The 15,687-nt window shown below is 26.4% G+C and overlaps 1 protein-coding gene across 1 annotated transcript in view; it reads left to right on the forward strand.

The window, feature by feature from the left end:
* Nucleotides 1-15,246, forward strand: part of LOC136088088 (uncharacterized) — a gene marked incomplete at its 5' end in the record, with an annotated part of 44,961 nt that extends 29,715 nt beyond the window's left edge. Inside the window, one exon of the mRNA XM_065811745.1 lies at nucleotides 15,029-15,246. Within this exon, the coding sequence (XP_065667817.1) occupies nucleotides 15,029-15,126 (98 nt within the window). The remainder of the gene's footprint in view (nucleotides 1-15,028) is intronic.
* Nucleotides 15,247-15,687: the final 441 nt, after the last annotated feature.

The following is a 15,687-nucleotide window of genomic DNA, read 5'->3' on the forward strand; positions in this document are numbered from 1 at the left end:
ATATATATATATATATATATATATATATATATGTATATATATATATATATATATATATATATATATATATATGTATTAAGCCTTACCAGGAAACGTGTGGTGTTTTTCGTCTTGTATGACCACACGCAAGTATTTTATTTTAGACAACTTGGTCATGGCCGTTTGCAAGTTTTGTAATATTAATCTTTGCGGAAATTTGGGAAAAAATGTTTCAAAAACAAAAAAACTAAAACTAACTAAGTAGGAAATGGAAAGAATTTTAAATAGAAAAAAAGTAAAAGAAGTTAATAATTTAAATAACTTGCGTACTCTTTTTATTTTTGTTTCTTTAAAGTGGTAGTTACATTCGGCAACAAAATAAGATAAAACGTTGCAAAAAAAAAAAAAAAGAAGTTTTAGATCTGCAATAAAAAGAATGATTTTCCGAAAAAGTTATCAAAAATAAAACAATAAACTTACAACTACAAAAGTAATAACAATCTAGTCACTAACTGCATTTCAAAAGTAATAACACTATAATAGTGTTATTACTTTTATAATGCACTTATAACTTTTATAATTTATTCTTTGTTCAAACAACATAAGTAATCCCAAATTTTAATTGAAATAGAAAAGCATCTAGAATGGGTATTAAAATAACTTTAATATTCATTCTATGCACATATTACTTTTAAATGAACTTTAAAAGTGCTTTATAAAAGTAATAACACCATTATAGTTTTATTACTTTTATAATGCAGTTAGTGACTAGATTGTTATTATTTTTGTAGTCGTAAGTTTTTTGTTTTTTTTTGTTTTTTATAACTTTCTCGCTAACAAACTTATAATAATTTGCTCCTTCAAAAACCAAGTACACAGCTTTGCATAAACTAAAGTTTTGAAGACCAGATATTTTTCCAGAGTTTGCAAATCGTGATCGCTTAATTTAACCCTTGATATATACTTGTTACATAAGTTACACAAATATATTTTACAAACAAATGACAATTTATATTTTTGCTTTCCTCTTTAAAAAGAACAAATAAAATATAGGAAATTCATTCCTTTTAATCTTTAAAACTGTATTTTTTTTTGGTTCTTTTTTTTTTACTTTGACTTACTGAATTTTGTTGCTAAAAATAACAACCACTTTGAAGAAACAAAAATAAAAACAGTACACAAATTATTTAAACTATTCCTATTATTATTTTCTATTTAAGTTTATTTTAATTTCCTATTTTGTTGCTTTGCTTTCTTTGTTTTTGAAACTTTTTTCAGCAACACATATGATAAAACTTGCAAACGGCCGTGACCAAGTTGTCTAAAATAAAATGTGTGGACATGCAAGATGAAAAACCACATACATTTCCAAGGAAGGCTTATATATATATATGCATTTACACGCATATATGTAAATATATATGTATAATATAAATATATATGTATAATATAAATATATATGTATATGTATATATTTAAATATAGTGTTAGATTATTTGAAAAATACAATTTTGTGCTATTTTTTCAAATAATTTAACACTATATATCCCAGCAAGCATTTTAATGTTGATTCAACGTTGAAAGCGTGTTGATTTTAGGAAGTTGATTTAAGTGTTGATTTGTAAACAAAAAATCAACGTTGAAATATCAACATTGATTCAATGTCAAAAAATTAATGTTGAACTGAAGTTGATTTACAAACGTTGATTCAAGCGTTGATTTGGAAAATAAGAAATTGATGTTGATAATATCAACATTAATTCAATGTCAATAAATTAATGTTGAACTGGCATTGATTTACAAACTTTGACTTAAGCGTTGATTTAGAAACAAGAAACCGCGTTGGTATATCAACATCAATTGAACATCAAAAAAACAATGTTGACCTGATATTACATTTTTCGAAAGATAACACTTTAAAAATTTATTAAAATGTATTTTTTTAAAAGTTTTTCAAGTGGGGGTAAGGGGGTAATTTAATTTTCATATTTGCCACTACCTTGTTTGACTCAACGTTACATTCTACTTCACAGTCATCATTATCTTGATTATCTTTATCACCTTTTATAAACTTCTTTATCTTCTTTTTCATGGTTGTAAGATTTACGTTTACCTCCATCTAAACTATAAGGTGCATACTTCAAGCAGGAGGCTAATTATGTCCGAGTTTCTTTGACTGTTGCTTTTGCATAACAGTGCTTAATTGATTCTAAAGAATAAATGCAAAAATATTCAAATTTGGTCAAGCAAATAAAACTGAAGAGAGAGGAGGAAAGAAAATTTTCAGTTTATATTATTTCTTATGAATACATGAAAATTTTAATTTTCGTTTATTTTCAACAGGCACCCATAAAAAAGAAATATATATATTTCTTCTAAAAGAAATATATATATATATATATATATATATATATATATATATATATATATATATATATATATATATATATAAATTCAATAAAACAATATACAGGGTTGCCACCAAATCAGGGAAATAAGAGAATTTAAAAGATAGTTCAAATATATTAAATTTGATTATTTTTTAAAAAAATTAACTTTTATTATGGTCATTTATTTACATTATAAACCAAATAAAAAGTTCATGCAAAATATTTTATGTAGCTTTGAGTGGAACCATTATTATTAATTTAAATGAATTTTTTAGGTGCTTTTTTGTGTAGAAATAGCTGCAACGTGAATACTTTCAAAGTTTCTTTAAACCATATTCTATTTATATTTTCATTCTCTTTTTTTAGAATAAATAAAAATTTTAAATGACAGTTTATTTCAATGAAGAATGTTTGAGTGATCCATTGTTAAAAAAATGGATGTTAAATGGCACAGATAGTCAGTCAAATGCAAAAGATGCCAAGTTTAATTCAACTTATCAAATATAGATCAGAAAGCTGTGGCAAGTCACATGTAGGGGAAAAAACATGTTCAAAAAGTCAAAACCAGTATCCTGCTACTTCAAACCTGCACAGTCTACATCTAAAACCAAGGAGTTCTTATAGTAGATCAATCTGATAAAACTTGTGCAGTAGGGTGCATCGCTTGGTACCATAATTTATGAAAATCACTATTTTTCAAAGCGCGTACTCATTTTCTTATGTAAAATTAAATTTTAATTTGAGTTTCCATTTAGTGTTTTTTAATTTGAAAACCTCCCAAACCCCCTGAGCCACCTCGGAACAAATGAATTTATGTCATCGTCCCTAATGTAGGGGAAAGAATTTTTAATCTAAAAATTACTCAACCTCATGTTTTTTAAATTGCTAAAAGGTTTAAAACTATTTTCAAAACTATTTTTTGTTTAATATTTTATTAAAAAAGTACTTCTCATTAGAAGCGGTTTTCAAGTTTTACAGGTTAAAGTTTTGAATAAAAAATGAAAAAAGTACAAAATGTATAATTTTGTTTTATTTCTTAGTTAAATTATTTCAAGAACATCTTTCTTTGATTTAAAGGTAGGAATTTCTTCCCTGTGTATCATTCTTGTTCTAACAAATCCATCTCTTCTTTCTTGGCCGTAAACAATGGCAGATGCTTCCGTCACGCTTTTGACGCAGCGTTCTGTTGCTTGAGTGTGAATGCTGAATTTATGCTTATTTATTCTTTTTCGAACAGCAGTGTCTCCAAGCTCATTTCCTCTAATTTGTAAAACCTTATCAACACCAAAACTTTCTTTCATTTTTATTAGAGCTAGTCAAGAGTGAAACCAGAATACACTTACTATGGCTGTACCGAGCCCCAGTTCGTATATAAGGTGTAACAATATTCACCACATTGACTGGCATTGTCTTAAGAATTTTAAGTTCAAGCAAAATGTGTCTTGGTCCGTCCTCCAGCAGATGTTCGGAAGAAATTTCAAAATAAAGTTTGAAATACATTTTGACACAAAATTGAACTAATATCTTCAAGATCTCCAGCTCACTGTATTTAAGATTATGATTTCTTGTCCACAAAAACATCAAAGTCATACCTGTTGTAAGCCAGCGAGAATGAGACAGTGATCCACATTTTAGATTTGCGAGATCCGGAGAAAGTTTTCCTGACTTGATAGCATTTACATATCTGTAACTGATATAAGCATCAGTAGATAAACTTTTTATGTCTTTCTCATCAAGTTTTGGAAGCTCCTCTCCATCTGGCAGGGGTGTAAAATTATAATTTATTGTCATATCATTTACATACTTAAGATTTTTGCAAACTGATCCTGTTAATCTGTCCTTGCTACTTGTCGGACCATCAAGGGATATAATTAAATGTCGTAGCTTGAGTTCATTTGTATGTTTCATGCAAATCGCCCAATAGCATTTATGTCCTAACATTTTTTCAAGATGGGCATGAATTCCCCCTGACCATCCTGTGTTGATATTAGTTGAATCTCCACCTATTACTATGCATGACTCAGTTGCATTGTTTTTTTCAAGCACATCATAGAGTGCTTCAGCTATTTTTTTTGCAGGTTTTTCCGGATGAAGGGCAGGTTCTGGCGTAATGTGAGCAAGATAACGTCCAGTTGGCTCCCAAGATACACTTATATGCTCCTCTTTTATGACTCTAGGGTGAAGTTTTCTGTATTTATCTGGAATTAACGTTTTGGTCCAGTCTTTTCTTCTATCATAAGCAATTCCAATTATATTTTCGTTTACTACATTTATTAGCTTCAATAATTGTATTTTCTTTCATTACATTATTCTTAGCCCTTCACATTTTATTTGGGTCAACAGAAAGGTATGACATATCAGGAGAAAGATAACCTGCAGCTATAAAATCTTTTATTATACCAGTGATTATAGCAGCCCCACCAACATTAAAAATATTATATCTTATTGCAGCTGATGCTGCATGTGTTATAGTCATTTTGTTTTGCTTTAGACTTGGTTTTTTTAAGTATCTTGTAACCAGTGATGCAAATTTTCCTAGTTTTTCTTCAAGCAACTTGTCGACCAAAGTTTTTGTTTCGTTTTTTAGTTGTGCAGTATTTACATTGTATGTATCATCAGTTTCATCAATACCATTTTTGTTTTCTTCATGCAGATTGAAAACAAGTTCAGGATTCTAAATTTTTTAAACATGCAGTTTCTATAATATAATATTATTACTTACCAATATTGGTAAGTAATATTATATATAATAGAATATATAAATTTTAAATTTAAAAAAGTTTAATATATATTAAACATTAAAAAGTTAGTTTTAAAGACTTTCTTATATTGCGGTAATAAATGTTTTAAAATAATTAAAGAATTATATTCATGCTAATTGAGCTAACCTGAAATTTATTAAACTCATATTTTCTTTCATTTTCTTTTTTTTCCCTTTTTCTTGCAGCTTCTTCCTGAATGTTTTTCCTATTTTCTCTTCTCCGTAGGCGAACCGATTCTTTATAATCACATAAACCAATTTGCATAGTAGAAATCTCTTTCTTTTTAAGCCTCTGATTACGAAGCCAAAGAAGATCAAGTACAGGAACTTTTTGTAATAGAGGGCATGAACAATAAACATGTGCACCTAATTTGCAGTTTTTGGGATCATTGCAAAATGATGCTGCCTCTGTGCATATAATGATTGTATGAGTACATGATATGATATCAAAGAGACTATCAAGCTCATTAGTTATTTTGTTGGTTGCTTCTTTGGATGGTTTAGTGTTTTTTAAAAACCTGGATATTTTAAACCATAGTCTACTTATTTTTTCTGCTAGTGATTTTTCTGAAATTGTAACTGGTGGTTTAAACATACTATTTGCTTTGAACCATTGAGCTGTCACCAGTTTAGCAAGTTCTTTGCTTAGTTCTTTTGTAGCAAAATTACTTTTTCTACATTCAAATTCTATTTCTTTTCTTTCCTAAAAGGTAGATATAGATTTAGTCATTTATCACAAATAATTTATGTTAAGTCAATATATATTTTTGATATAATATTTTTTGAAAATATTTTAGAAGTTAAAAAAAATAAATAAAAGCTAACCTTTAGAAGAATACCCATTTGAATTACTGATCTTTTTGTGGGTACCTCCGACAAAACAAACTCTTTACCTTTTCCAACAAAAGTAGACAATTTAGTTGCTAAACTATGTCTAGTTTTCACATTCGATGTATAGTTACTCATTGTTAGTACTGTTATTAGAAATAAATTAAAAAATACACATTATTAAAAAGTACTTGTGATTAGAGTCTTTTTTATAAAAAACGTTTCTAGTATATAAACAAAGTAAATTTGAATTCTCGGGTATATAAACTGAATAAAATTCTGCTTCTTTTGTTTCTTTGTTTTGAAAATATCTTTCCTTAACAAAAATATGTATTTAAGATAACAATGTATGTTACAATCGTATTGTAATTTTACAATTGTAGTTTATAAAAGAAAAATGTACATGACTGGGGCTAGAAGAAGACAAAATTAGTCTTTTCATTAAGCCCCGAAAAAGATAAAACATCACCATAAGGTCAAAATAATAACAAAAAAATTTTTTATCACATAGTTCATTTTATTACATATGTTCAATATGCATAATCGCTGAATATGCCCAATACGCATTATAAAAACAAACTTTATGATATTTTGATAACTAGTATTTATTTTTCAAGGTAAGTATTACTCACCTTGAGAATTATACAGTTGTTACAACACATTCTCAAAAAATGGGTAATTATTTACAATAAACTATAAAATGTATAACTAAAAGTCTCAATTGCCTTACCAAAACATTTTCAAATTAAAAAACACGAAAAAGAAACTCAAATTAAAATTTAATTTTACATAGGAATATCAGTACGCCGTATTATTTTAATCAAAATGATTTTAGCGATGTACCCTATTGTGCAGGTATCTCTTTTGCATGCAGTGCAAAATAATTTCTCATTGAAGTTGTGTGATGAGAATAGTCTACTATATCAAAAAAATGTTTCCTGATAACGCAATTGTTAAATCTTATGAGATGGGTAAAAAAAAAACTTGGTTATTAATTTTTGGCTTGGGCATTGTTTACACATACTTTTAACAAAAAATATTAGGAAATCTTCTTTTTATATCTTTTCATTTGATGAAAGCCTAAATGATTTTTTTCAAAATTGTCAAATGGATCTAAGTATTCATTTTTGGAACAATGGTCTAAAGCGTGTTGAATACAAATACTTTGACTCTCAACTTTCGGGCTGCCCTAAAAGTAATTTTTTTAGACCAACTGACCATAGCAGTTCGCATCTTTTAACTTATAAAGCGTTTCAATAATCTGCGTCAAAAGGCTAAACTTATCTACTAAGAAAAAAAAACAACCTAAAAAGTAAACAATTTTAATTAGTTTAATTAAATAAACTAGAAAGTTTGATAATTAAAAACAGTAAACAAAAAAATAAAATTAAAAAAATTTTTTTTTACAACTTTTTTTTTTTTTTTTAGAGTCGTTGTTGAAAAAAGCATCTTTTATAACAATTTAACAACAATTGAAAGTTTTGATATGCAATTTATTCACAATTTTTGTCAGTCCATATAATTAACTAATTTGCTATGTATGCTAGAACTATAGAAAATTTTGTTAATTTTTTTAATTACATTTATTAGGTTTATTTGTTTTTACATCTTTTCGGTTTTAGAAATGTTTTTTCTCAATACTTATATAATAGGAAAATGAGAAAATAAATTTTTATCTATTTGTAAAAAAATGTTATTTGATTAATAAGTTTTGTAATGACAGATACACCTGTAAATCGAGCTGAACAAGCCAAGCTTGCCTGGGCTCGGCTTGGCTCGTTTACATATTAAGAGTGTTCAGGCTCGGCTCGAGCTCATTTCGAACATGAGATTCTTTGTTCGAGCTCAGCTCGTTAAAGATTAATATTGTTTGGGCTCGGCTCGTTTAACATGTTGCTTGAGCTCGACCGGTTTAAAACTCGAATAACTATTGTAACCTGTTAGTTTAAAGCTCGTTTAGTAAAAAAAAATTGTTCGTTAAAGGCTTGTCTGTAAATAATTTTTATTATATATTAATATATATAATATCACAATTTTATTTTTACATATATATTATTATAATATAAATAAATATATATATTCGAGCTTTAATCGAGCCTATATGAATGAGCCATGATGTTCAAGCTCGGCTCGTTTAATAAACGAGCCTAGTTTTTTGTTCAAGCCCAGCTCATTTACCATTCGAGCCGAACATGCACGAGCACTTGTCGAGCCGATCACCGAACCGTTCACGAACACGAGCCCGGATTTACAGCCCTAATGACAGAACAAATCAAATAAAAGAATAACATAGTTTCTTTAATAAATGTATTTACTGCATTTGATGCATGTCTGAAATTGTTTCTTTTAAATTGCCCAATTTTTAATGCTAATACGAATTACTAGAGATAATGAACATAAAGCTTGCTCTGTTTAAAAAAAGTGTATTTAAAAGCTTAAAAAAAAGTTTTAAGTAGGCTCCTAAAAATTTTTTTTACATGAAAAACTTAATAAAAAAAATAATTTTTTACAAATAAATAGCAATTAGTTTTCTTGCTTTCCTCTCCATTGATAAAAATAGTAAAGTTTAGCAAAGATATTTAAAAAACAAATTTAAAAATTGTCAGTGTTTCTAATTATAAAGTATTTCCTATATATACTGACTGAAAAAAGTCACAAATAAATAGTATATCAAAAAATATTTTTATTTTCGTTATATTCTTATTTACTTTTTTCCTCGACTTGTATCATTATTGGTAGTGGAAAATAACTAACGCCTTAAAAATAAAAGAGTAAAGTATTCAATTTTTTTAAAATTATTTAGATTTTTTTTTTTGTATTATCTTCGGTTCTTTTCTTCAAGTATTGCTGTTTTATTCTCTAGTTTCTTATAGCTTTATTTTGCCACAAATTCTTAAAGTGTTTACTTTATAAAAATGTGGTCAGGTTGTCTAAAAAACTACTTTTAGCGTAAAGCACCCAATTCCCAGGAAGGCTTGCTAAATTAAGTTTTTTTTTTTGGTTACATTGCTAGTTTGTTGCAGAAAATGGTAGTGAGATATCAGACGGACACCTCAATAATTCCATCTCTTTGAATATTTGTTTTTAACTGATTAAAGCTTAATGAGTTTAATAATTAAACAAGATGTTTTATGCAGCATCATCAATGGGAGGCAACTTCTAAAATTTTATTTTACTAGAAAGCAAAAGTTTCTACTGTTAAAATCAATGACAATTGGTTTTGCTACAGAATGTAACGTTATGGAATTTAAGGAAAAAAGGTTTGATCTCAAGATGTGATCAATATATTCATGAAAGATTGTTGACTTATAGTTATTTAAATTCTTGAAAAAGTTCAAACTGATTTCTCTTCTTGGAGCAAATAGTTACATCAATTCAGAGTCAATCCTATCAACAAAAAAAAGCTAATTTTCTTATACATCTAATTCTTTTCTGCTTGCATATCTCTTCAAATGAATGTGATCTTGCTTTCACGCAATTATCAAAGTTGTTAGAAAAAAGTTTATCTATTCTTTTACCAGCATTAAAAAATTATCACACTAGATATTGTTTAGATGAGTTTGAAGTTGGTATAAAATACAAGGTTTTATCAAAAGTCTTTATAGTCGTTTTTCTGTTAGGTCATGGTCAAGCATTAGTTGAGAGGGGCCTTAGTATAAATAGTAATATGCTTAGTGAAAATATGAAAGAAAAGTTACTTGTCTTTTGTTAAAAGAGAAAAGTGACTATTGAAGATCTCATGATATATAACAAATTGAAGGCTCAACAAGTAAAAATCAACAATGTAAGACTTTATGTCATACCTCGTTAAAATATTAATAATATCTAGAGGAAAATAGAGAGTTTTAAACAAAAGGAATTGAAAATAATGTGATAATGTTGTTGAATCAAGTAGTATTAGGACTTAAGGAGTAGGATTTTATTTCAGAATAGTGGCAACCCTGATATATATTAATAATTAAAAATGTTGATCTTCAACATCTTGCTCAATTTTAAACACTTAAAATCAAAGTAATATCCTACTAATTATAGCTTTGTAAATATTTATTCCTTCCATAGGTAAATTCACAGTTAATTTCTCTTATAACCAAACGAATTGAACTTCAATTGAAGTCTTTTTATTATCAGCCTTAAACATGTTGAAAGACAACTTCAAAATTTTTCTTTCAACTGTTTTTTTTTTTTTTTTTTTACACAACTAGTATTTTTGATTAAAAATGTTTTTGAAACAAATCCATAATCTGAAACATTTATTTGTTCTACATTTATTTTACAAATTCTGCCAGATGTTCCTACTCTTGATATTTTTCAAAATTTTAAAAATTACTTTTGAATATCTATTTTCATCTATATCAAAATAATTCCAGATTGGACTTTAAGTTCCTTTGTCCATTGTTGATTTATGCTTTATTTGTATATATCTCTAAGTTTAATTCCTAGAATTTAGTAAAAAAAATAATATATATGTATGTATATATATATATATATATATATATATATATATATATATATATATATATATATATATATATATATATATATATATAATATAATATAATATAATATAATATAATATAAATAATATAATATAATATAAATAATATATATGCTAAATGATATATATAAATATATATATATATATATATATATATATATATATATATATATATAAACAAACATTAAAATTTGCTGTTAAATTTTATTTTAAAATAATTCTAATTTACCTATTTATAAAAAAGAAAAGAGTACAAATTCAAAATTAGAGCTGATGCCAATGCATCGGCCTGTACCAATCGGCAACGGCCAAAAGTAGGTATCGATGCACCTCTAACATAATCCATCAATATATTTCTGAAATAGTTGGTTACATTTCAAAGCTGTTTACAAATAGTAATATTACTACCAGGGATGCGGAGTCCCAAAAGGACTCCAGCTTTATATCTCTACTTTTTCCAAGTCTGTAGTGTCCAGAAGCTCTAAACATGTTTGTTGACTTATTATCTGCTATAATAAAAAAATTCATGAAATTTAATGACTTGAAACTTATTGTTTTTAAGCCCGGAGTCCTGGAGTCCCGGAGTCCTTGCCGCCATTATACCTAAGGACTCCGGGCTTAAAAAACGATTGTTCCAATAACCTAAAACTCTTAATTTTTTTCCTATTAGTAGTACATAAACTTATTTATATTTTCAGAGCTCCTGGATACCAAAAACTAGAATAAAGTAATCTTTTTGTGACTTTCAAATCTGGAATCCTTTTTGGGACTCCGCATCCCTGATTACTACAATTGAGTATACACCTAATGGAAATGAATAAAATAATAAATGTTATAATAATAAAAATTAGGTGTGCAGAGTCCCAAAAAGGCTGTGGCTTTATATCTCTATTTTTTCCTGGTCTTTAGTGTCCAGAAGCTCTGATTATGTTGATTTACTTAAAATCTGCTAAATGATAAAAATTCACGAAATTTTATGACTTAAAACATATTGTTTTTAAGTCCAAGTTCTGAAGTCCTTGCCGCCGGTATACAGACTCCGGTATAAGGACTCCATGTTCAAAAATTGATTATTCCTCTAAACTAAAAGTCTTAATTTTTTAATAATAGTAGTCCATAACGTTTTTTATATTTTTAAAGCTCCTGGTTCCAAAAAATTAAGAAGTAATCTTTTTGTGACATTCAAACCCGCAGTTCATTTTGGAACTCATTGTCCCTGATAAAAACAATATTTACAAAAATAAACACAAGAATCACAACATAGAAAAACAAAAAAAAAATACTGATAATAATGATAACAACAATAACAAAAAAAATAATAATGATAAAAATAATAATAATTTACTTCTTTAAATAATTACTATAGATACATATAAATGTTACTCACTTACAAACAGTTAAAAAACTGATAAAATATAACAACTAAAAATGACATAAAACAATTTTTTAAATAGAAAACAAGAAAATAGAAAAATAAAATAATAATAAAATTAAAAACAATAATTCCAATGATAGCAATATATAATAGAAATAACAATAAGAAAAAATATTTAAGAAAAGAAACTATTTTACATTAAATAAAGGAATACTATCAAAAAATCAAAACTGAAAAAAAAACCATAACAAATATAAAGAAATAAAAAAAATTTTTATATTGTTACATGCACGCACACATATACATAAATACAGATGTATAAATATGCATACACAGACATGTATACACGCATACATATACATTTGCATACAGAAATACGCATTCGCGTTTACATACACTCACATAGAAATGCATACATCCACAAATAGGTATACAGTTTTAAAAGTATAAACAACTTTTAAAATGTCAGACCAACATTAAACAAACTATAAGGGAAATATATATATATATATATATATATATATATATATATATATATATATATATATATATATATATATATATATATATATATATATATACTAATAATAATAATACAGGACAAAACAAATATTAAACCAAAAAAGCATGACAATATGAGCAATATTCGACAATATATATTTCATATCTAAATATCAATATAAATTCGAGTTCTCTTTTTACTAATTTTATTTTTTTTAATAGCGTTTATAGCTTTAATTATAAGCAAAAAGTATGTAGGTTTGTAATTGAAGCTTTGTAAAACAATGTTACATAAAAAAACATGGATTCTTTTCAATAATCTTCACTAATAATATTAAAACTGCATTGAGGCATTACAACATTCTGCAAGCAGAATAAAAAATGAAATTTTAAACCAAAAAAACTTTAATTAATTGTTATCCATAAATCAAAAGTATACTTTAGATAACTTGTAAATTGCTATTTTAGATATTATAAATATATTTTATATTCAATATTTAAATTTATAATTATTATACTTTAAATATGAAATAGTATATATATATATATATATATATATTTATGAATAATTAGTAAATATTAACACTTTTAAATAAAATACAATAGGCCGGGTAAATAAAAAAAAAACATTTGCTTTTACTTAGTAATTGGTCAGGTTTACATGAATAAAAACTGAATTTGCATGAATTTCATTCAAACTTTTATTCATGTAAAGCTGATCAATTACTTAGCATTTTTGGAGTAAATTGCTTTAGGTGAATAAAAGGTTAAGTGAGTTTGCTAAAATTTTATTCACGTAAAGCTGAACAATTACTCCAAAAACACTGAATAAAAGCAATTGTTTTTTTTTATTCACTCAGCCTAGTTTAAAAAAAGCACATTCTGCTTGGCGATTAGACATTTTTATTTTTTAAAAACCTTATAATAATCTGCCTCGATATCAAAAAGAAAGTAAAAAGAACGTTGATTTAACGTTCAATAATCAACGTAAGTTTATCAACTATAAATCAACGTGGAACTGATGTTGAAAATTCCGACATTAAAATTTCTACAACACTAAGACATTGAAACGGCGTCAATTTTTTTTTAATGTTACTTTATCAACTGTAGAACAACAAGGAAGCTATGTTGAAAAATCTGACGTTTAAACTTCAACCTTGCTTAGACGTTGACACGACATCGTTTGCTTGCTGGGATATTAATACTGATTTATTTTGTAAACAATTTACATTATATTGATCACTCTTAAACAAACAATAGACTTTGTATCTTAATTTGATACAATAAAAAACAATAATATGCAGCTATGCACAAAAGTTTAATCGAGATGGTAATTTTAATCAAACTTTTCAGGGTTTTTTTCAACTAAAAAAATCAGGAAATTGAATTTAATTACTTTTTTTTATTTTTAACACAAATTTAATATTTAAAATGTCCTCCTTTGGCTTTTTATGTTAATGTTAGCTTCAATAGTGTTGTTGCTACTGTTATTAAATCTGAATCACTATTATCGAGGCAATCCATTCTCTGATGATATTTAGCGTTTCCAGAAGTTCCATCTAGTCCACATGAACTCAATGATATTAAATCTTCACAACCTTTATTGCTCTTTTCCAAATGCTTCAAAATAGTTGCTTGATTCAAACCAACTAATCTTTTGGCTGTGTTCTTCATTAGAGTCTTTAATTCTACTTTGATAAACTTTTTTGTTGTAGTTATTAAATCTTTTGGTGGACAGCATATGTCTTATATTTTTTTAATATTCCTATAGCTTGGAAATCTAGGAGATGCTGTCATGTGTATCATGGTAAGAACTTTTTGTGTTATTACATATCTAAACCCTTTATCATCTGACAACATATCATTGTTATTTAATCTGTGTAATATTTGAATTGCTTCAGTTTGATGTTCTATAACATTTTTAAGAAGCTTAACCATCATATAGTTTTGATTATTATATGCTGTTCTTTTTGCTGCAAGTAAAACTCGTTCAATTGAATCTGTTTTAGGGTCAACTACATCATCAGCTATTTGTCATTTACTTCTGTTGCTCAATTCAGAAAGTTCTTTTAATGAACGTCCTGCTTTTTTTCTTATTTGATAAATTGGTATATTTTTTGATTGGGAAAGCTGGACTGTAACAATTTTTTACTGGTTTTCAAATCTAGCATTAAACTTATGTATTTTTTCCCACTTTTCTTTATATCTGATATACAAAACTCTATAAGGTATTACATTCACGAATACTTACTACTGAAGAAATATACTCTAAAGCCTTTTGAGAATTTTTTGTGACGGTATTAGAGTGACTAAAGTGCTTGATGATTTCCAGGATAAAGTCGTAATCAAATCTTCTATAGCTTTCCACAATATAAAAAAATTATAAAAAATTTCAATTTTGGCCATCCACTGTGCAGGGTTGCACATCCCATTGTGCAGGGTGGGAACAGGGACGTATTCTGTCAATATGTTACCCTTTATTCATCACGTCCCTGGTTGCAGTATAGTGTTTTTTTATGGTAAACTGCCTTTAAACGCAGTTAAAGTAAAGATTTATTAGTTGTTGGTTGTAAAAAATTTTAATAAAATTACTTAATTAAATAATACTTGTTTTTGTTTTGTTTTTTACTTTAATTTTCTTTTTTTCTTTCCATGAAATGCTGTTGTAATGTAAAAATCTTTTTATCTTAATATTGCAGAATGGTATAGAGATCGCGTTCAAAATATTGTGGAATGGTATAGAGATTGCATTCAAAATATTGCGGAACGGTATAGAGATCACATTCAAAATAAATAAAGTAAAAAAACTAAAATTTTGTTTTAGTTTGTTCTTCTTTTTAAATAATATAGCATAACTTTATAGGTATTTTTCTTTAAAAAAAGAATTTTATTTTTATTAGTTTAATTTTTCTATTATATATATATTATTATTATTATTATTATTATTATTATACTTTATTGAAAGTTTTTTCATATAAATTCATAAGTCATTTATTCCTTATATTATAGAATCCTAAAAAAATTTGCAGTGTATAAAAATTTATATGATAATAAATTTTAACATGCTGAATGATTTTTTTTTAATAAAATTTGTAATATAGATCATCTATTTATAAATTGTAGTCTTATTTTAAAAAAATTTTTGCGCAAAAAAAATCCCCCTACATTTAGGCGGGTGATGTCTAGGGTTGATTTTTGAAGTATTTTTGTTCTCACACTCTAATGAGTGTATAACACAACAAAAGTTTGGGGTTTTGTCTAGACTTTTGTATCTTCTAGGAGTTTTTAAAGGATCGTATAATGTATAATGTAAATTTTTTTAAGACTTTGTTTTTTAAGGCAAAGCCTTATATTAAAT

The sequence above is a fragment of the Hydra vulgaris genome, chromosome 12, assembly GCF_038396675.1.
Source record: "Hydra vulgaris chromosome 12, alternate assembly HydraT2T_AEP".
NCBI classification, from domain to species: Eukaryota; Metazoa; Cnidaria; class Hydrozoa; order Anthoathecata; family Hydridae; genus Hydra; species Hydra vulgaris.